This window comes from Haliotis asinina, chromosome 2, assembly GCF_037392515.1.
Source record: "Haliotis asinina isolate JCU_RB_2024 chromosome 2, JCU_Hal_asi_v2, whole genome shotgun sequence".
Lineage (NCBI taxonomy): Eukaryota > Metazoa > Mollusca > Gastropoda > Lepetellida > Haliotidae > Haliotis > Haliotis asinina.
In genome coordinates this window covers 8,285,109-8,307,088 of record NC_090281.1, presented here as the reverse complement: position 1 = coordinate 8,307,088, position 21,980 = coordinate 8,285,109, and the positions used below count along the sequence as shown (strand labels likewise).

Sequence of the window (21,980 nt, the reverse complement as noted above, 5' to 3'; positions counted from 1 at the left end):
GATACAGTGTGGAAAGATCCAAAGTAAGTTTTGCTTGGTGTCCTGTAATTGATTTTCTGGAAATGTGTCCACAACATCACTGCGCCTGTTTCTCTGTGGATAAAAAGTGGAGAAAGTGTTCTTTTACCACCTATTTCATTCCACAAGAACGACACAACGTAAGGTTGGCCTTCAGTACTCAGTACATGTTTCCCCATAGGTGGTTTGATGCAGAAAGAATGCACAACATACAGTGTTTATGTCCCTTTGGATTACCTAAGAGCTACAATAAGCCCTACATGTTTGAGAATGGATGATGGTTGAGTGGTGAATAGGTACCATGTACTATAGTGAAATTTCCCTACTTTTGAGATAGGGTAGGTCATGTCTGCAACACCCCTTGCTTACTGAATCGCAGAGTATTCCACGTGCTGTTGGATTGACCTGCATGAAAACTATCAATATCCTGTTATTCTTTAAGGAAACAGTTCTTGTGCCTCCGGCCCTTGTTTGAACGGTGGCTACTGTTACCCCAGTGGCAACAGCTACTACTGCATGTGCAACAATGGCTACTCTGGATCACGTTGTCAGTGTAAGTACGTGTGGAAGTATATGTGGATGTTAAGTACCAGGATGTAAAGTGTGAACTTTGTCATTTTTTCAATTACGTTGAGGAGATTGCATAACCTTGAGCAGTGCCTTAACTGACCGTTAGTAGTAATTTACCTCAGTGGCACCTTTCTCTCCCTTTCACTGCATTTTGATGTAGAATACTTTTAATATATAACAAAATATGATAGCCATGGTCTGTGATAAGTAACTGCATAATGAAGTTTGATGAAACCTATTTCTCTTTACAGATATTAACAGCAACACATCGAACAACAGCACAGGTAATAGAAACTGACGTTACGACTTTGCAGAAAACTAAATTGAGTACATTTCCTAAGATGGCATGGTACAGAAAAGGTCTCCAGTATGAAATGTTGATTTTGTAATGAACGATTTGGTGGAGAATAGGTTCACGTTATCAAAATCATGAAATTGGCCCTTAGTACTCAATACTTTTCTCTCCGTAGATGTGTCTAGTTAAAAAAGAGTGACAATGGCCTGATTGATATTTTCTGCACTGTTAATCTGGATATGATTAACTTCATCACATCCCATGCTTATTCCTTCAAGGGTATTTCACATTCTATTGAAATGTAAGTTGAAGACAAAGAAAACGCCTGTGGAGATATGGTGCTTTATAGGTGCATTGTGTGGATGCTTGTTTGCCAATGGTCATTTTAGTGCAAAATAGGAGCACGTTATCACTTTGCTTGTTTCCCTCTGGATAAGCAGGTATAGTGTAGGTGAAACATAGTTCATGTTTGTTGTCCGATTTTTGATACAGTGTGGAAAGATCCAAAGTAAGTTTTGCTTGGTGTCCTGTAATTGATTTGGTGGAAATGTGTCCACAACATCACTGCGCCTGTTTCTCTGTGGATAAAAAGTGGAGAAAGTGGTCTTTTACCACCTATTTCATTCCACAAGAACGACACAACGTAAAGTTGGCCTTCAGTACTCAGTACATGTTTCCCCATAGGTGGTTTGATGCAGAAAGAATGCACAACATACAGTGTTTATGTCCCTTTGGATTACCTAAGAGCTACAATAAACCCTACATGTTTGAGAATGGATGATGGTTGAGTGGTGAATAGGTACCATGTACTATAGTGAAATTTCCCTACTTTTGAGATAGGGTAGGTCATGTCTGCAACACCCCTTGCTTACTGAATCGCAGAGTATTCCACGTGCTGTTGGATTGACCTGCATGAAAACTATCAGTATCCTGTTATTCTTTAAGGAAACAGTTCTTGTGCCTCCGGCCCTTGTTTGAACGGTGGCTACTGTTACCCCAGTGGCAACAGCTACTACTGCATGTGCAACAACGGTTACTCTGGATCACGTTGTCAGTGTAAGTACATGTGGAAGTATATGTGGATGTTAAGTACCAGGATGTAAAGTGTGAACTTTGTCATTTTTTCAATTATGTTGAGGAGATTGCATAACCTTGAGCAGTGCCTTAACTGACCTTTAGTAGTAATTTACCCCAGTGGCACCTTTCTCTCCCTTTCACTGCATTTTGATGTAGAATACTTTTAATATATGACAAAATATGATAGCCATGGTCTGTGATAAGTAACTGCATGATGAAGTTTGATGAAACCTATTTGTATTTACAGATATTAACAGCAACACATCGAGCAACAGCACAGGTAATAGAAACTGACGTTACGACTTTGCAGAAAACTAAATTGAGTACATTTCCTAAGATGGTATGGTAAAGAAAAGGTCTCCAGTATGAAATGTTGGTTTTGTAATGAACGATTTAGTGGAGAATAGGTTCACGTTATCAAAATCATGAAATTGGCCCTGAGTACTCAATACTTTTCTCTCCGTAGATGTGTCTAGTTAAAAAAGAGTGACAATGGTCTCATTGATATTTCTGCACTGTTAATCTGGATATGATTAACTTCATCACATCCCATGCTTATTCCTTCAAGGGTATTTCACATTCTATTGAAATGTAAGTTGAAGACAAAGAAAACGCCTGGGGAGATGTAGTGCTTTACAGGTGCATTGTGTGGATGCTTGTTTGCCAATGGTCATTTTAGTGCAAAATAGGAGCACGTTATCACTATGCTTGTTTCCCTGCAGATAAGCAAGTGTAGTGCAGGTGAAACATAGTCCATGTTTGTTGTCCTATTTTTGAAACAGTGTGGAAAGATCCAAAGTAAGTTTTGCTTGGTGTCCTGTAATTGATTTGGTGGAAATGTGTCCACAACATCACTGCGCCTGTTTCTCTGTGGATAAAAAGTGGAGAAAGTGTTCCTTTACCACCTATTTCATTCCACAAGAACGACACAACGTAAGGTTGGCCATCAGTACTCAGTACATGTTTCCCCGTAGGTGGTTTGATGCAGAAAGAATGCACAACATACAGTGTTTATGTCCCTTTGGATTACCTAAGAGCTACAATAAGCCCTACTTGTTTGAGAATGGATGATGGTTGAGTGGTGAATAGGTACCATGTACTATAGTGAAATTTCCCTACTTTTGAGATAGGGTAGGTCATGTCTGCAACACCCCTTGCTTACTGAATCGCAGAGTATTCCACGTGCTGTTGGATTGACCTGCATGAAAACTATCAATATCCTGTTATTCTTTAAGGAAACAGTTCTTGTGCCTCCGGCCCTTGTTTGAACGGTGGCTACTGTTACCCCAGTGGCAACAGCTACTACTGCATGTGCAACAATGGCTACTCTGGATCACGTTGTCAGTGTAAGTACGTGTGGAAGTATATGTGGATGTTAAGTACCAGGATGTAAAGTGTGAACTTTGTCACTTTTTCAATTACATTGAGAAGATTGCATAACCTTGAGCAGTGCCTTAACTGACCTTTAGTAGTAATTTACCTCAGTGGCACCTTTCTCTCCCTTTCACTGCATTTTGATGTAGAATACTTTTAATATATGACAAAATATGATAGCCATGGTCTGTGATAAGTAACTGCATGATGAAGTTTGATGAAACCTATTTGTATTTACAGATATTAACAGCAACACATCGAGCAACAGCACAGGTAATAGAAACTGACGTTACGACTTTGCAGAAAACTAAATTGAGTACATTTCCTAAGATGGCATGGTAAAGAAAAGGTCTCCAGTATGAAATGTTGGTTTTGTAATGAACGATTTAGTGGAGAATAGGTTCACGTTATCAAAATCATGAAATTGGCTCTTAGTACTCAATACTTTTCTCTCCGTAGATGTGTCTAGTTAAAAAAGAGTGACAATGGCCTGATTGATATTTTCTGCACTGTTAATCTGGATATGATTAACTTCATCACATCCCATGCTTATTCCTTCAAGGGTATTTCACATTCTATTGAAATGTAAGTTGAAGACAAAGAAAACGCCTGTGGAGATATGGTGCTTTACAGGTGCATTGTGTGGATGCTTGTTTGCCAATGGTCATTTTAGTGCAAAATAGGAGCACGTTATCACTATGCTTGTTTCCCTCTGGATAAGCAAGTGTAGTGCAGGTGAAACATAGTTCATGTTTGTTGTCCGATTTTTGATACAGTGTGGAAAGATCCAAAGTAAGTTTTGCTTGGTGTCCTGTAATTGATTTGGTGGAAATGTGTCCACAACATCACTGCGCCTGTTTCTCTGTGGATAAAAAGTGGAGAAAGTGGTCTTTTACCACCTATTTCATTCCACAAGAACGACACAACGTAAGGTTGGCCTTCAGTACTCAGTACATGTTTCCCCATAGGTGGTTTGATGCAGAAAGAATGCACAACATACAGTGTTTATGTCCCTTTGGATTACCTAAGAGCTACAATAAGCCCTACATGTTTGAGAATGGATGATGGTTGAGTGGTGAATAGGTACCATGTACTATAGTGAAATTTCCCTACTTTTGAGATAGGGTAGGTCATGTCTGCAACACCCCTTGCTTACTGAATCACAGAGTATTCCACGTGCTGTTGGATTGACCTACATGAAAACTATCAGTATCCTGTTATTCTTTAAGGAAACAGTTCTTGTGCCTCCGGCCCTTGTTTGAACGGTGGCTACTGTTACCCCAGTGGCAACAGCTACTACTGCATGTGCAACAACGGTTACTCTGGATCACGTTGTCAGTGTAAGTACATGTGGAAGTATATGTGGATGTTAAGTACCAGGATGTAAAGTGTGAACTTTGTCATTTTTTCAATTATGTTGAGGAGATTGCATAACCTTGAGCAGTGCCTTAACTGACCGTTAGTAGTAATTTACCTCAGTGGCACCTTTCTCTCCCTTTCACTGCATTTTGATGTAGAATACTTTTAATATATAACAAAATATGATAGCCATGGTCTGTGATAAGTAACTGCATAATGAAGTTTGATGAAACCTATTTCTCTTTACAGATATTAACAGCAACACATCGAGCAACAGCACAGGTAACAGAAACTGACGTTACGACTTTGCAGAAAACTAAATTGAGTAAATTTCCTAAGATGGTATGGTAAAGAAAAGGTCTCCAGTATGAAATGTTGGTTTTGTAATGAACGATTTAGTGGAGAATAGGTTCACGTTATCAAAATCATGAAATTGGCCCTTAGTACTCAATACTTTTCTCTCCGTAGATGTGTCTAGTTAAAAAAGAGTGACAATGGCCTGATTGATATTTTCTGCACTGTTAATCTGGATATGATTAACTTCATCACATCCCATGCTTATTCCTTCAAGGGTATTTCACATTCTATTGAAATGTAAGTTGAAGACAAAGAAAACGCCTGTGGAGATATGGTGCTTTACAGGTGCATTGTGTGGATGCTTGTTTGCCAATGGTCATTTTAGTGCAAAATAGGAGCACGTTATCACTATGCTTGTTTCCCTCTGGATAAGCAAGTGTAGTGCAGGTGAAACATAGTTCATGTTTGTTGTCCGATTTTTGATACAGTGTGGAAAGATCCAAAGTAAGTTTTGCTTGGTGTCCTGTAATTGATTTGGTGGAAATGTGTCCACAACATCACTGCGCCTGTTTCTCTGTGGATAAAAAGTGGAGAAAGTGGTCTTTTACCACCTATTTCATTCCACAAGAACGACACAACGTAAGGTTGGCCTTCAGTACTCAGTACATGTTTCCCCATAGGTGGTTTGATGCAGAAAGAATGCACAACATACAGTGTTTATGTCCCTTTGGATTACCTAAGAGCTACAATAAGCCCTACATGTTTGAGAATGGATGATGGTTGAGTGGTGAATAGGTACCATGTACTATAGTGAAATTTCCCTACTTTTGAGATAGGGTAGGTCATGTCTGCAACACCCCTTGCTTACTGAATCGCAGAGTATTCCACGTGCTGTTGGATTGACCTACATGAAAACTATCAGTATCCTGTTATTCTTTAAGGAAACAGTTCTTGTGCCTCCGGCCCTTGTTTGAACGGTGGCTACTGTTACCCCAGTGGCAACAGCTACTACTGCATGTGCAACAACGGTTACTCTGGATCACGTTGTCAGTGTAAGTACATGTGGAAGTATATGTGGATGTTAAGTACCAGGATGTAAAGTGTGAACTTTGTCATTTTTTCAATTATGTTGAGGAGATTGCATAACCTTGAGCAGTGCCTTAACTGACCGTTAGTAGTAATTTACCTCAGTGGCACCTTTCTCTCCCTTTCACTGCATTTTGATGTAGAATACTTTTAATATATAACAAAATATGATAGCCATGGTCTGTGATAAGTAACTGCATAATGAAGTTTGATGAAACCTATTTCTCTTTACAGATATTAACAGCAACACATCGAGCAACAGCACAGGTAACAGAAACTGACGTTACGACTTTGCAGAAAACTAAATTGAGTAAATTTCCTAAGATGGTATGGTAAAGAAAAGGTCTCCAGTATGAAATGTTGGTTTTGTAATGAACGATTTAGTGGAGAATAGGTTCACGTTATCAAAATCATGAAATTGGCCCTTAGTACTCAATACTTTTCTCTCCGTAGATGTGTCTAGTTAAAAAAGAGTGACAATGGCCTGATTGATATTTTCTGCACTGTTAATCTGGATATGATTAACTTCATCACATCCCATGCTTATTCCTTCAAGGGTATTTCACATTCTATTGAAATGTAAGTTGAAGACAAAGAAAACGCCTGTGGAGATATGGTGCTTTACAGGTGCATTGTGTGGATGCTTGTTTGCTAATGGTCATTTTAGTGCAAAATAGGAGCACGTTATCAGTATGCTTGTTTCCCTCTGGATAAGCAGGTATAGTGTAGGTGAAACATAGTTCATGTTTGTTGTCCGATTTTTGATACAGTGTGGAAAGATCCAAAGTAAGTTTTGCTTGGTGTCCTGTAATTGATTTGGTGGAAATGTGTCCACAACATCACTGCGCCTGTTTCTCTGTGGATAAAAAGTGGAGAAAGTGGTCTTTTACCACCTATTTCATTCCACAAGAACGACACAACGTAAGGTTGGCCTTCAGTACTCAGTACATGTTTCCCCATAGGTGGTTTGATGCAGAAAGAATGCACAACATACAGTGTTTATGTCCCTTTGGATTACCTAAGAGCTACAATAAGCCCTACATGTTTGAGAATGGATGATGGTTGAGTGGTGAATAGGTACCATGTACTATAGTGAAATTTCCCTACTTTTGAGATAGGGTAGGTCATGTCTGCAACACCCCTTGCTTACTGAATCACAGAGTATTCCACGTGCTGTTGGATTGACCTACATGAAAACTATCAGTATCCTGTTATTCTTTAAGGAAACAGTTCTTGTGCCTCCGGCCCTTGTTTGAACGGTGGCTACTGTTACCCCAGTGGCAACAGCTACTACTGCATGTGCAACAACGGTTACTCTGGATCACGTTGTCAGTGTAAGTACATGTGGAAGTATATGTGGATGTTAAGTACCAGGATGTAAAGTGTGAACTTTGTCATTTTTTCAATTATGTTGAGGAGATTGCATAACCTTGAGCAGTGCCTTAACTGACCTTTAGTAGTAATTTACCCCAGTGGCACCTTTCTCTCCCTTTCACTGCATTTTGATGTAGAATACTTTTAATATATTACAAAATGTGATAGCCATGGTCTGTGATAAGTAACTGCATGATGAAGTTTGATGAAACCTATTTGTATTTACAGATATTAACAGCAACACATCGAGCAACAGCACAGGTAATAGAAACTGACGTTACGACTTTGCAGAAAACTAAATTGAGTACATTTCCTAAGATGGCATGGTACAGAAAAGGTCTCCAGTATGAAATGTTGGTTTTGTAATGAACGATTTAGTGGAGAATAGGTTCACGTTATCAAAATCATGAAATTGGCTCTTAGTACTCAATACTTTTCTCTCCGTAGATGTGTCTAGTTAAAAAAGAGTGACAATGGCCTGATTGATATTTTCTGCACTGTTAATCTGGATATGATTAACTTCATCACATCCCATGCTTATTCCTTCAAGGGTATTTCACATTCTATTGAAATGTAAGTTGAAGACAAAGAAAACGCCTGTGGAGATATGGTGCTTTACAGGTGCATTGTGTGGATGCTTGTTTGCTAATGGTCATTTTAGTGCAAAATAGGAGCACGTTATCACTATGCTTGTTTCCCTCTGGATAAGCAAGTGTAGTGCAGGTGAAACATAGTTCATGTTTGTTGTCCGATTTTTGATACAGTGTGGAAAGATCCAAAGTAAGTTTTGCTTGGTGTCCTGTAATTGATTTGGTGGAAATGTGTCCACAACATCACTGCGCCTGTTTCTCTGTGGATAAAAAGTGGAGAAAGTGTTCCTTTACCACCTATTTCATTCCACAAGAACGACACAACGTAAGGTTGGCCATCAGTACTCAGTACATGTTTCCCCGTAGGTGGTTTGATGCAGAAAGAATGCACAACATACAGTGTTTATGTCCCTTTGGATTACCTAAGAGCTACAATAAGCCCTACATGTTTGAGAATGGATGATGGTTGAGTGGTGAATAGGTACCATGTACTATAGTGAAATTTCCCTACTTTTGAGATAGGGTAGGTCATGTCTGCAACACCCCTTGCTTACTGAATCGCAGAGTATTCCACGTGCTGTTGGATTGACCTGCATGAAAACTATCAATGTCCTGTTATTCTTTAAGGAAACAGTTCTTGTGCCTCCGGCCCTTGTTTGAACGGTGGCTACTGTTACCCCAGTGGCAACAGCTACTACTGCATGTGCAACAATGGCTACTCTGGATCACGTTGTCAGTTAAGTACGTGTGGAAGTATATGTGGATGTTAAGTACCAGGATGTAAAGTGTGAACTTTGTCACTTTTTCAATTACATTGAGAAGATTGCATAACCTTGAGCAGTGCCTTAACTGACCTTTAGTAGTAATTTACCTCAGTGGCACCTTTCTCTCCCTTTCACTGCATTTTGATGTAGAATACTTTTAATATATAACAAAATATGATAGCCATGGTCTGTGATAAGTAACTGCATGATGAAGTTTGATGAAACCTATTTGTATTTACAGATATTAACAGCAACACATCGAGCAACAGCACAGGTAATAGAAACTGACGTTACGACTTTGCAGAAAACTAAATTGAGTACATTTCCTAAGATGGCATGGTAAAGAAAAGGTCTCCAGTATGAAATGTTGGTTTTGTAATGAACGATTTAGTGGAGAATAGGTTCACGTTATCAAAATCATGAAATTGGCTCTTAGTACTCAATACTTTTCTCTCCGTAGATGTGTCTAGTTAAAAAAGAGTGACAATGGCCTGATTGATATTTTCTGCACTGTTAATCTGGATATGATTAACATCATCACATCCCATGCTTATTCCTTCAAGGGTATTTCACATTCTATTGAAATGTAAGTTGAAGACAAAGAAAACGCCTGTGGAGATATGGTGCTTTACAGGTGCATTGTGTGGATGCTTGTTTGCCAATGGTCATTTTAGTGCAAAATAGGAGCACGTTATCACTATGCTTGTTTCCCTCTGGATAAGCAAGTGTAGTGCAGGTGAAACATAGTTCATGTTTGTTGTCCGATTTTTGATACAGTGTGGAAAGATCCAAAGTAAGTTTTGCTTGGTGTCCTGTAATTGATTTGGTGGAAATGTGTCCACAACATCACTGCGCCTGTTTCTCTGTGGATAAAAAGTGGAGAAAGTGGTCTTTTACCACCTATTTCATTCCACAAGAACGACACAACATAAGGTTGGCCTTCAGTACTCAGTACATGTTTCCCCATAGGTGGTTTGATGCAGAAAGAATGCACAACATACAGTGTTTATGTCCCTTTGGATTACCTAAGAGCTACAATAAGCCCTACATGTTTGAGAATGGATGATGGTTGAGTGGTGAATAGGTACCATGTACTATAGTGAAATTTCCCTACTTTTGAGATAGGGTAGGTCATGTCTGCAACACCCCTTGCTTACTGAATCGCAGAGTATTCCACGTGCTGTTGGATTGACCTACATGAAAACTATCAGTATCCTGTTATTCTTTAAGGAAACAGTTCTTGTGCCTCCGGCCCTTGTTTGAACGGTGGCTACTGTTACCCCAGTGGCAACAGCTACTACTGCATGTGCAACAACGGTTACTCTGGATCACGTTGTCAGTGTAAGTACATGTGGAAGTATATGTGGATGTTAAGTACCAGGATGTAAAGTGTGAACTTTGTCATTTTTTCAATTATGTTGAGGAGATTGCATAACCTTGAGCAGTGCCTTAACTGACCGTTAGTAGTAATTTACCTCAGTGGCACCTTTCTCTCCCTTTCACTGCATTTTGATGTAGAATACTTTTAATATATAACAAAATATGATAGCCATGGTCTGTGATAAGTAACTGAATAATGAAGTTTGATGAAACCTATTTCTCTTTACAGATATTAACAGCAACACATCGAGCAACAGCACAGGTAACAGAAACTGACGTTACGACTTTGCAGAAAACTAAATTGAGTAAATTTCCTAAGATGGTATGGTAAAGAAAAGGTCTCCAGTATGAAATGTTGGTTTTGTAATGAACGATTTAGTGGAGAATAGGTTCACGTTATCAAAATCATGAAATTGGCCCTTAGTACTCAATACTTTTCTCTCCGTAGATGTGTCTAGTTAAAAAAGAGTGACAATGGCCTGATTGATATTTTCTGCACTGTTAATCTGGATATGATTAACTTCATCACATCCCATGCTTATTCCTTCAAGGGTATTTCACATTCTATTGAAATGTAAGTTGAAGACAAAGAAAACGCCTGTGGAGATATGGTGCTTTACAGGTGCATTGTGTGGATGCTTGTTTGCTAATGGTCATTTTAGTGCAAAATAGGAGCACGTTATCACTATGCTTGTTTCCCTCTGGATAAGCAAGTATAGTGTAGGTGAAACATAGTTCATGTTTGTTGTCCGATTTTTGATACAGTGTGGAAAGATCCAAAGTAAGTTTTGCTTGGTGTCCTGTAATTGATTTGGTGGAAATGTGTCCACAACATCACTGCGCCTGTTTCTCTGTGGATAAAAAGTGGAGAAAGTGGTCTTTTACCACCTATTTCATTCCACAAGAACGACACAACGTAAAGTTGGCCTTCAGTACTCAGTACATGTTTCCCCATAGGTGGTTTGATGCAGAAAGAATGCACAACATACAGTGTTTATGTCCCTTTGGATTACCTAAGAGCTACAATAAGCCCTACATGTTTGAGAATGGATGATGGTTGAGTGGTGAATAGGTACCATGTACTATAGTGAAATTTCCCTACTTTTGAGATAGGGTAGGTCATGTCTGCAACACCCCTTGCTTACTGAATCACAGAGTATTCCACGTGCTGTTGGATTGACCTACATGAAAACTATCAGTATCCTGTTATTCTTTAAGGAAACAGTTCTTGTGCCTCCGGCCCTTGTTTGAACGGTGGCTACTGTTACCCCAGTGGCAACAGCTACTACTGCATGTGCAACAACGGTTACTCTGGATCACGTTGTCAGTGTAAGTACATGTGGAAGTATATGTGGATGTTAAGTACCAGGATGTAAAGTGTGAACTTTGTCATTTTTTCAATTATGTTGAGGAGATTGCATAACCTTGAGCAGTGCCTTAACTGACCTTTAGTAGTAATTTACCCCAGTGGCACCTTTCTCTCCCTTTCACTGCATTTTGATGTAGAATACTTTTAATATATAACAAAATATGATAGCCATGGTCTGTGATAAGTAACTGCATGATGAAGTTTGATGAAACCTATTTGTATTTACAGATATTAACAGCAACACATCGAGCAACAGCACAGGTAATAGAAACTGACGTTACGACTTTGCAGAAAACTAAATTGAGTACATTTCCTAAGATGGCATGGTAAAGAAAAGGTCTCCAGTATGAAATGTTGGTTTTGTAATGAACGATTTAGTGGAGAATAGGTTCACGTTATCAAAATCATGAAATTGGCTCTTAGTACTCAATACTTTTCTCTCCGTAGATGTGTCTAGTTAAAAAAGAGTGACAATGGCCTGATTGATATTTTCTGCACTGTTAATCTGGATATGATTAACATCATCACATCCCATGCTTATTCCTTCAAGGGTATTTCACATTCTATTGAAATGTAAGTTGAAGACAAAGAAAACGCCTGTGGAGATATGGTGCTTTACAGGTGCATTGTGTGGATGCTTGTTTGCCAATGGTCATTTTAGTGCAAAATAGGAGCACGTTATCACTATGCTTGTTTCCCTCTGGATAAGCAAGTGTAGTGCAGGTGAAACATAGTTCATGTTTGTTGTCCGATTTTTGATACAGTGTGGAAAGATCCAAAGTAAGTTTTGCTTGGTGTCCTGTAATTGATTTGGTGGAAATGTGTCCACAACATCACTGCGCCTGTTTCTCTGTGGATAAAAAGTGGAGAAAGTGGTCTTTTACCACCTATTTCATTCCACAAGAACGACACAACGTAAGGTTGGCCTTCAGTACTCAGTACATGTTTCCCCATAGTTGGTTTGATGCAGAAAGAATGCACAACATACAGTGTTTATGTCCCTTTGGATTACCTAAGAGCTACAATAAGCCCTACATGTTTGAGAATGGATGATGGTTGAGTGGTGAATAGGTACCATGTACTATAGTGAAATTTCCCTACTTTTGAGATAGGGTAGGTCATGTCTGCAACACCCCTTGCTTACTGAATCGCAGAGTATTCCACGTGCTGTTGGATTGACCTACATGAAAACTATCAGTATCCTGTTATTCTTTAAGGAAACAGTTCTTGTGCCTCCGGCCCTTGTTTGAACGGTGGCTACTGTTACCCCAGTGGCAACAGCTACTACTGCATGTGCAACAACGGTTACTCTGGATCACGTTGTCAGTGTAAGTACATGTGGAAGTATATGTGGATGTTAAGTACCAGGATGTAAAGTGTGAACTTTGTCATTTTTTCAATTATGTTGAGGAGATTGCATAACCTTGAGCAGTGCCTTAACTGACCGTTAGTAGTAATTTACCTCAGTGGCACCTTTCTCTCCCTTTCACTGCATTTTGATGTAGAATACTTTTAATATATAACAAAATATGATAGCCATGGTCTGTGATAAGTAACTGAATAATGAAGTTTGATGAAACCTATTTCTCTTTACAGATATTAACAGCAACACATCGAGCAACAGCACAGGTAACAGAAACTGACGTTACGACTTTGCAGAAAACTAAATTGAGTAAATTTCCTAAGATGGTATGGTAAAGAAAAGGTCTCCAGTATGAAATGTTGGTTTTGTAATGAACGATTTAGTGGAGAATAGGTTCACGTTATCAAAATCATGAAATTGGCCCTTAGTACTCAATACTTTTCTCTCCGTAGATGTGTCTAGTTAAAAAAGAGTGACAATGGCCTGATTGATATTTTCTGCACTGTTAATCTGGATATGATTAACTTCATCACATCCCATGCTTATTCCTTCAAGGGTATTTCACATTCTATTGAAATGTAAGTTGAAGACAAAGAAAACGCCTGTGGAGATATGGTGCTTTACAGGTGCATTGTGTGGATGCTTGTTTGCTAATGGTCATTTTAGTGCAAAATAGGAGCACGTTATCACTATGCTTGTTTCCCTCTGGATAAGCAGGTATAGTGTAGGTGAAACATAGTTCATGTTTGTTGTCCGATTTTTGATACAGTGTGGAAAGATCCAAAGTAAGTTTTGCTTGGTGTCCTGTAATTGATTTGGTGGAAATGTGTCCACAACATCACTGCGCCTGTTTCTCTGTGGATAAAAAGTGGAGAAAGTGGTCTTTTACCACCTATTTCATTCCACAAGAACGACACAACGTAAAGTTGGCCTTCAGTACTCAGTACATGTTTCCCCATAGGTGGTTTGATGCAGAAAGAATGCACAACATACAGTGTTTATGTCCCTTTGGATTACCTAAGAGCTACAATAAGCCCTACATGTTTGAGAATGGATGATGGTTGAGTGGTGAATAGGTACCATGTACTATAGTGAAATTTCCCTACTTTTGAGATAGGGTAGGTCATGTCTGCAACACCCCTTGCTTACTGAATCACAGAGTATTCCACGTGCTGTTGGATTGACCTACATGAAAACTATCAGTATCCTGTTATTCTTTAAGGAAACAGTTCTTGTGCCTCCGGCCCTTGTTTGAACGGTGGCTACTGTTACCCCAGTGGCAACAGCTACTACTGCATGTGCAACAACGGTTACTCTGGATCACGTTGTCAGTGTAAGTACATGTGGAAGTATATGTGGATGTTAAGTACCAGGATGTAAAGTGTGAACTTTGTCATTTTTTCAATTATGTTGAGGAGATTGCATAACCTTGAGCAGTGCCTTAACTGACCTTTAGTAGTAATTTACCCCAGTGGCACCTTTCTCTCCCTTTCACTGCATTTTGATGTAGAATACTTTTAATATATAACAAAATATGATAGCCATGGTCTGTGATAAGTAACTGCATGATGAAGTTTGATGAAACCTATTTGTATTTACAGATATTAACAGCAACACATCGAGCAACAGCACAGGTAATAGAAACTGACGTTACGACTTTGCAGAAAACTAAATTGAGTACATTTCCTAAGATGGCATGGTAAAGAAAAGGTCTCCAGTATGAAATGTTGGTTTTGTAATGAACGATTTAGTGGAGAATAGGTTCACGTTATCAAAATCATGAAATTGGCTCTTAGTACTCAATACTTTTCTCTCCGTAGATGTGTCTAGTTAAAAAAGAGTGACAATGGCCTGATTGATATTTTCTGCACTGTTAATCTGGATATGATTAACTTCATCACATCCCATGCTTATTCCTTCAAGGGTATTTCACATTCTATTGAAATGTAAGTTGAAGACAAAGAAAACGCCTGTGGAGATATGGTGCTTTACAGGTGCATTGTGTGGATGCTTGTTTGCTAATGGTCATTTTAGTGCAAAATAGGAGCACGTTATCACTATGCTTGTTTCCCTCTGGATAAGCAAGTGTAGTGCAGGTGAAACATAGTTCATGTTTGTTGTCCGATTTTTGATACAGTGTGGAAAGATCCAAAGTAAGTTTTGCTTGGTGTCCTGTAATTGATTTGGTGGAAATGTGTCCACAACATCACTGCGCCTGTTTCTCTGTGGATAAAAAGTGGAGAAAGTGGTCTTTTACCACCTATTTCATTCCACAAGAACGACACAACGTAAGGTTGGCCTTCAGTACTCAGTACATGTTTCCCCATAGGTGGTTTGATGCAGAAAGAATGCACAACATACAGTGTTTATGTCCCTTTGGATTACCTAAGAGCTACAATAAGCCCTACATGTTTGAGAATGGATGATGGTTGAGTGGTGAATAGGTACCATGTACTATAGTGAAATTTCCCTACTTTTGAGATAGGGTAGGTCATGTCTGCAACACCCCTTGCTTACTGAATCGCAGAGTATTCCACGTGCTGTTGGATTGACCTACATGAAAACTATCAGTATCCTGTTATTCTTTAAGGAAACAGTTCTTGTGCCTCCGGCCCTTGTTTGAACGGTGGCTACTGTTACCCCAGTGGCAACAGCTATTACTGCATGTGCAACAACGGTTACTCTGGATCACGTTGTCAGTGTAAGTACATGTGGAAGTATATGTGGATGTTAAGTACCAGGATGTAAAGTGTGAACTTTGTCATTTTTTCAATTATGTTGAGGAGATTGCATAACCTTGAGCAGTGCCTTAACTGACCTTTAGTAGTAATTTACCTCAGTGGCACCTTTCTCTCCCTTTCACTGCATTTTGATGTAGAATACTTTTAATATATGACAAAATATGATAGCCATGGTCTGTGATAAGTAACTGCATAATGAAGTTTGATGAAACCTATTTGTATTTACAGATATTAACAGCAACACATCGAGCAACAGCACAGGTAATAGAAACTGACGTTACGACTTTGCAGAAAACTAAATTGAGTACATTTCCTAAGATGGTATGGTAAAGAAAAGGTCTCCAGTATGAAATGTTGGTTTTGTAATGAACGATTTAGTGGAGAATAGGTTCACGTTATCAAAATCATGAAATTGGCCCTTAGTACTCAATACTTTTCTCTCCGTAAATGTGTCTAGTTAAAAAAGAGTGACAATGGCCTGATTGATATTTTCTGCACTGTTAATCTGGATATGATTAACTTCATCACATCCCATGCTTATTCCTTCAAGGGTATTTCACATTCTATTGAAATGTAAGTTGAAGACAAAGAAAACGCCTGTGGAGATGTAGTGCTTTACAGGTGCATTGTGTGGATGCTTGTTTGCCAATGGTCATTTTAGTGCAAAATAGGAGCACGTTATCACTATGCTTGTTTCCCTGCGGATAAGGAAGTGTAGTGCAGATGAAACATAGTCCATGTTTGTTGTCCGATTTTTGATACAGTGTGAAGAGATCCAAAGTAAGTTTTGCTTGGTGTCCTGTAATTGATTTGGTGGAAATGTGTCCACAACATCACTGCGCCTGTTTCTCTGTGGATAAAAAGTGGAGAAAGTGTTCTTTTACCACCTATTTCATTCCACAAGAACGACACAACGTAAAGTTGGCCTTCAGTACTCAGTACATGTTTCCCCGTAGGTGGTTTGATGCAGAAAGAATGCACAACACACAGTGTTTATGTCCCTTTGGATTACCTAAGAGCTACAATAAGCCCTACTTGTTTGACGATGGATGATGGTTGAGTGGTGAATAGGTGCCATGTAATATAGTGAAATTTCCCTACTTTTGAGATAGGGTAGGTCATGTCTGCAACACCCCTTGCTTACTGAATCACAGAGTATTCCACGTGCTGTTGGATTGACCTACATGAAAACTATCAGTATCCTGTTATTCTTTAAGGAAACAGTTCTTGTGCCTCCGGCCCTTGTTTGAACGGTGGCTACTGTTACCCCAGTGGCAACAGCTATTACTGCATGTGCAACAACGGTTACTCTGGATCACGTTGTCAGTGTAAGTACATGTGGGTTGTTTTTTCAGTGTTAGTGGATACGGATTTTATTGATGCAAAACGTACATCTTGTGACACTGTACAAAGAGAGAAAAAGAGTTTATTTGAATTATGATTCCACAGTCACATAGGCTATGCATATGATACAGAAAAGGAATGAATAGTATATAAGAGGGGGAAATATAATTAGTTTTGAGGAATTTCTGTTGTTTAAAACGATGAGAAAGATATTTCGAATATTACGTAGTAGCATGTTACATTTAGAAGATGGAGTGATAAGTCAACAAAAAACCGTCGACTTAAAATGTCCCTAATTATTTTTTCCTGTTATACATTAAACATGTGAACATTTCAGATCCGTTCTACAACGAAACAACAGCGTTTCCTGCATCAGGTGGGTTACCTGTACTGCTATACCTTGAAACCTACGGCTACAAGACATCAAGGGGTCCCTTTTTGTTTTCAAGCATTATATCGCGGATTAGGCATATCGTCTATCTTTTGTCACCAAACGCTTATGATGTTGATCAATGTATTGTCTGGTCCAGACTCGATTACTTACATACCATCACTATATTGCTGGAATGCTGCTGACTGCAGCGTTAAACACAAACAGGCACACGTCATATAATCAGATTCTGGAAACAATATGTGAAAGCCCAAGCAATAATATTGCTGGAATATTCTGAACCAATATTGAAACAATATCTAGGAATTAAATAGTGATAACGGATTTAATGTCTTGTGGAATGTAGCTAGATTTAAGATGAATTTCAGTGTTTAAACCTTTACGAGGTCTGGCTTTCCCCTTCAGCATGTGTTACTCACTCAGTCATTCTTAATTCCGTGTTCAGATTCCTCCAACATCACCGTGACCCAGGTGTACAACATGCTGCAGCAAGCGCTCAACAAGTCCAACACTTCCCAGCAGAAGCTGCAGATGGTCCAACAGGTGCTCCAGCAGATCAAGGCTCTCCTCGGCTTCAGTCACTGAGTAAGTCTCAGGGTAATTGTCCCAGTGTCAGATCACCTGCATGCATGGCTGCATATATGACAAAAGTCTTAGCTCACATGCTACATATGTGTGGCTATATGTATGACATGATTCTTGCTCATCTGCATGCAGGGTTGCATGTATGACAAGATTCTTAGATCACCTGTATGTATGATGAGATTCTTAGGTCACCTGCAGGCATGGTTGCAGGTATGACAAGATGCTTAGCTCCCCTGCATGCATGACGGCATGTATGACAAGATTCTTAGCTCACCTGCATGTATGACTGCATGCATGACAAGAAGCTTAGCTCCCCTGCATGCATGACTGCATGTATGACAAGATTCTTAGCTCATCTACATGTATGACTGAATGTATGACAAGATTCTTAGTTACCTGCATGTATGGATGCAAGGGTTACAATATTCTTGGCTGACCTGCATGCATGGTTCCATGTATGACAGGATTCTTAGGTCATCTGCATCCATGGCTGCAAGTATGACATGATTCTTAGCTCACCTGCATGCATGGCTCCATGTATGACAAGATTGTCAGCTCACCTGCCTATATGCCAGCACGTATGACATGATATTCTTAGCACACCTACATGTGTAGTGCATGTATCGCAAGGTTGTTACGTCACCTGCATGGGTGGTTGCATATCTGAAACAGGAGTCTCAGTTCACCTGCAAAATACTGGTTTCTAAATACTGATTCTCACATTACCTGTATTTTCAAAATACTATTTAACCCCACTGATTTCAAGCTCACCTGCAGTTGTTACATCCATGAAACTGCGCACGCATGTATTATCCACCCAATAATCCTCCTAAATAACAATCATCAGTATGTTCCGAGCCCATAATAATCTTGAGGTGTCTTCTGTGTTTTTTGGATTGTCTATGGTTGTTAGTTAAACGTAAGGTCCACAGTGTTCCCTGGCTTGTCAACACCATCTGCATGGCCGCCATGAGGATGTAATACTGCTGAGTGCGGTGTTTAGCAACAAACAAACCATCTGCATTACCGCCATGAGGATGTAATACTGCTGAGTGCGGCGTTTAGCAACAAAGAAACCATCTGCATTACCGCCATATAGATGTAATACTGCTGAGTGCGGTGTTTAGCAACAAACAAACCATCTGCATGGCCGCCATGAGGATGTAATACTGCTGAGTGCGGTGTTAAGCAACAAAGAAACCATCTGCATTACCGCCATGAGGATGTAATACTGCTGAGTGCGGCGTTTAGCAACAAAGAAACCATCTGCATTACCGCCATATAGATGTAATACTGCTGAGTGCGGCGTTTAGCAACAAAGAAACCATCTGCATTACCGCCATATAGATGTAATACTGCTGAGTGCGGCGTTTAGCAACAAACAAACCATCTGCATTACCGCCATGAGGATGTAATACTGCTGAGTGCGGCGTTTAGCAACAAACAAACCATCTGCATTACCGCCATATAGATGTAATACTGCTGAGTGCGGTGTTCAGCAACAAACAAACCATCTGCATTACCGCCATATAGATGTAATACTGCTGAGTGCGGTGTTCAGCAACAAAGAAACCATCTGCATTACCGCCATATAGATGTAATACTGCTGAGTGCGGCGTTTAGCAACAAACAAACCATCTGCATTACCGCCATGATTATGTAATACTGCTGAGTGCGGTGTTCAGCAACAAACAAACCATATGCATGGCCGCCATGAGGATGTAATACTGCTGAGTGCGGTGTTAAGCAACAAACAAACCATCTGCATTACCGCCATATAGATGTAATACTGCTGAGTGCGGTGTTCAGCAACAAAGAAACCATCTGCATTACCGCCATATAGATGTAATACTGCTGAGTGCGGCGTTTAGCAACAAAGAAACCATCTGCATTACCGCCATATAGATGTAATACTGCTGAGTGCGGTGTTCAGCAACAAACAAACCATCTGCATTACCGCCATATAGATGTAATACTGCTGAGTGCGGTGTTCAGCAACAAAGAAACCATCTGCATTACCGCCATATAGATGCAATACTGCTGAGTGCGGCGTTTAGCAACAAAGAAACCATCTGCATTACCGCCATATAGATGTAATACTGCTGAGTGCGGTGTTCAGCAACAAAGAAACCATCTGCATTACCGCCATATAGATGTAATACTGCTGAGTGCGGCGTTTAGCAACAAACAAACCATCTGCATTACCGCCATATAGATGTAATACTGCTGAGTGCGGTGTTAAGCAACAAACAAACCATCTGCATTACCGCCATATAGATGTAATACTGCTGAGTGCGGTGTTCAGCAACAAACAAACCATCTGCATTACCGCCATATAGATGTAATACTGCTGAGTGCGGCGTTTAGCAACAAAGAAACCATCTGCATTACCGCGATATAGATGTAATACTGCTGAGTGCGGTGTTCAGCAACAAACAAACCATCTGCATTACCGCCATATAGATGTAATACTGCTGAGTGCGGCGTTTAGCAACAAAGAAACCATCTGCATTACCGCCATGAGGATGTAATACTGCTGAGTGCGGCGTTTAGCAACAAAGAAACCATCTGCATTACCGCCATATAGATGTAATACTGCTGAGTGCGGCGTTTAGCAACAAAGAAACCATCTGCATTACCGCCATGAGGATGTAATACTGCTGAGTGCGGTGTTCAGCAACAAACAAACCATATGCATGGCCGCCATGAAGATGTAATGCAGCTGAGTGCGGCGTTCAGTAACAAACAAACAATATGCACGACCGTGCTCTTTACAGAAGTGGTAGGCGGTTGTGGTGTGACCGTATCCCTCTGATAACGCAGACACGCTGTGACATGACCCGAACCTTGTTGGACAGGCGTCCAATCAAACGCACGCACACCGTTTGGCACAGGATTTAAAGCGTGCTTCCCACTAATGCTGACGCTCCATATAACTGACATGTATGTTAACTGTATGCGAATTTTTCATAATGTTCAAATACCCTGCGTACTTTCAGATCACCAAGGAAGCAGTGAACGCCCACAGCTAATTATCAGTCCACACAACAATGTGTATATGTGAATAAACTTGTGCTCATATAATATGCCGTGTCGGCCATGTGTATACACAGACATGGAGATTCACGGGTTGAACCCCATAGCACTTCGTCAGTGACAGTGTGGTGGAAATAAAAAATAGGATTCACTCAATGCTCCAGAAACGGGATTCAGCATGATGACGTGTGTGGCATTATACCTATACTGAACAACATACGAAACGCAAATTTCATCAAAACGAATCTCATAAAAGTAAGGGTTTATGTTTATGTCTTCTACTTAAAAATTTGACAAAAAGTTGCGTTCCTTTTGCTGCTCAGTATATATACCCAGCTTCCTGCGAGTAATCATATCATAAAACGAATAGGATTCGTGAGTAATGGTGTTACATCACAGTGGTGGTCAACATTTACATAATGATCATCGTTACAGCGAACAACCGAATACCAGCTGATCCCGAGTCTGTATTTCTTTAGCCAGCGATATTTGTAGGTGTGCTAGTCTTCACCTTGACGCTGTTATGGTGCCATCGTCATCTGTTCAAAGAAAACAACATTACCAAAACGTGTTCGAAGAATTGTTTACCTGACATGAAAAACGGCAGTTCTATCTCATTTATCAAAACTATGAATATTTCGAGATCCATTACTGGATCAAAGATTGCATCCTGAATTCAGATAAAACCTCTTCTCGACATTGTAAACATATTCCCCTCACAAAAAAAATTAAGGAACACAAATTTTAAGACCCATTACATTTTCATTTACTGACATTGCATATCATGGAATGATGCAATAGAAAGGTGACACATATGTACACACGATTAACAAACTGAATTGAAATGGCATTGAGCAATAACGGACTTACAAATCATCAAACGCATGTACCTGCGAAACAGTCGTTGAAATTGTGCTGCATTGATGGAGCAAAATGTTAACATTAAAGTTCAAGTCAGTTTTGAACA

The 21,980-nt window shown here is 39.7% G+C and overlaps 1 protein-coding gene across 1 annotated transcript in view; it reads left to right on the top strand.

The window, feature by feature from the left end:
• Window positions 1-17,977, top strand: part of LOC137274793 (fibropellin-1-like) — a 29,120-nt gene extending 11,143 nt beyond the window's left edge. Inside the window, exons 13-37 of the mRNA XM_067808127.1 lie at window positions 461-571; window positions 840-872; window positions 1,829-1,939; window positions 2,208-2,240; window positions 3,196-3,306; window positions 3,575-3,607; window positions 4,564-4,674; window positions 4,943-4,975; window positions 5,932-6,042; window positions 6,311-6,343; window positions 7,300-7,410; window positions 7,679-7,711; window positions 10,035-10,145; window positions 10,414-10,446; window positions 11,403-11,513; window positions 11,782-11,814; window positions 12,771-12,881; window positions 13,150-13,182; window positions 14,139-14,249; window positions 14,518-14,550; window positions 15,507-15,617; window positions 15,886-15,918; window positions 16,875-16,985; window positions 17,339-17,377; window positions 17,838-17,977. Of these exons, the coding sequence (XP_067664228.1) occupies window positions 461-571; window positions 840-872; window positions 1,829-1,939; window positions 2,208-2,240; window positions 3,196-3,306; window positions 3,575-3,607; window positions 4,564-4,674; window positions 4,943-4,975; window positions 5,932-6,042; window positions 6,311-6,343; window positions 7,300-7,410; window positions 7,679-7,711; window positions 10,035-10,145; window positions 10,414-10,446; window positions 11,403-11,513; window positions 11,782-11,814; window positions 12,771-12,881; window positions 13,150-13,182; window positions 14,139-14,249; window positions 14,518-14,550; window positions 15,507-15,617; window positions 15,886-15,918; window positions 16,875-16,985; window positions 17,339-17,377; window positions 17,838-17,977 (1,874 nt within the window). The remainder of the gene's footprint in view (window positions 1-460; window positions 572-839; window positions 873-1,828; window positions 1,940-2,207; window positions 2,241-3,195; window positions 3,307-3,574; window positions 3,608-4,563; window positions 4,675-4,942; window positions 4,976-5,931; window positions 6,043-6,310; window positions 6,344-7,299; window positions 7,411-7,678; window positions 7,712-10,034; window positions 10,146-10,413; window positions 10,447-11,402; window positions 11,514-11,781; window positions 11,815-12,770; window positions 12,882-13,149; window positions 13,183-14,138; window positions 14,250-14,517; window positions 14,551-15,506; window positions 15,618-15,885; window positions 15,919-16,874; window positions 16,986-17,338; window positions 17,378-17,837) is intronic.
• Window positions 17,978-21,980: the final 4,003 nt, after the last annotated feature.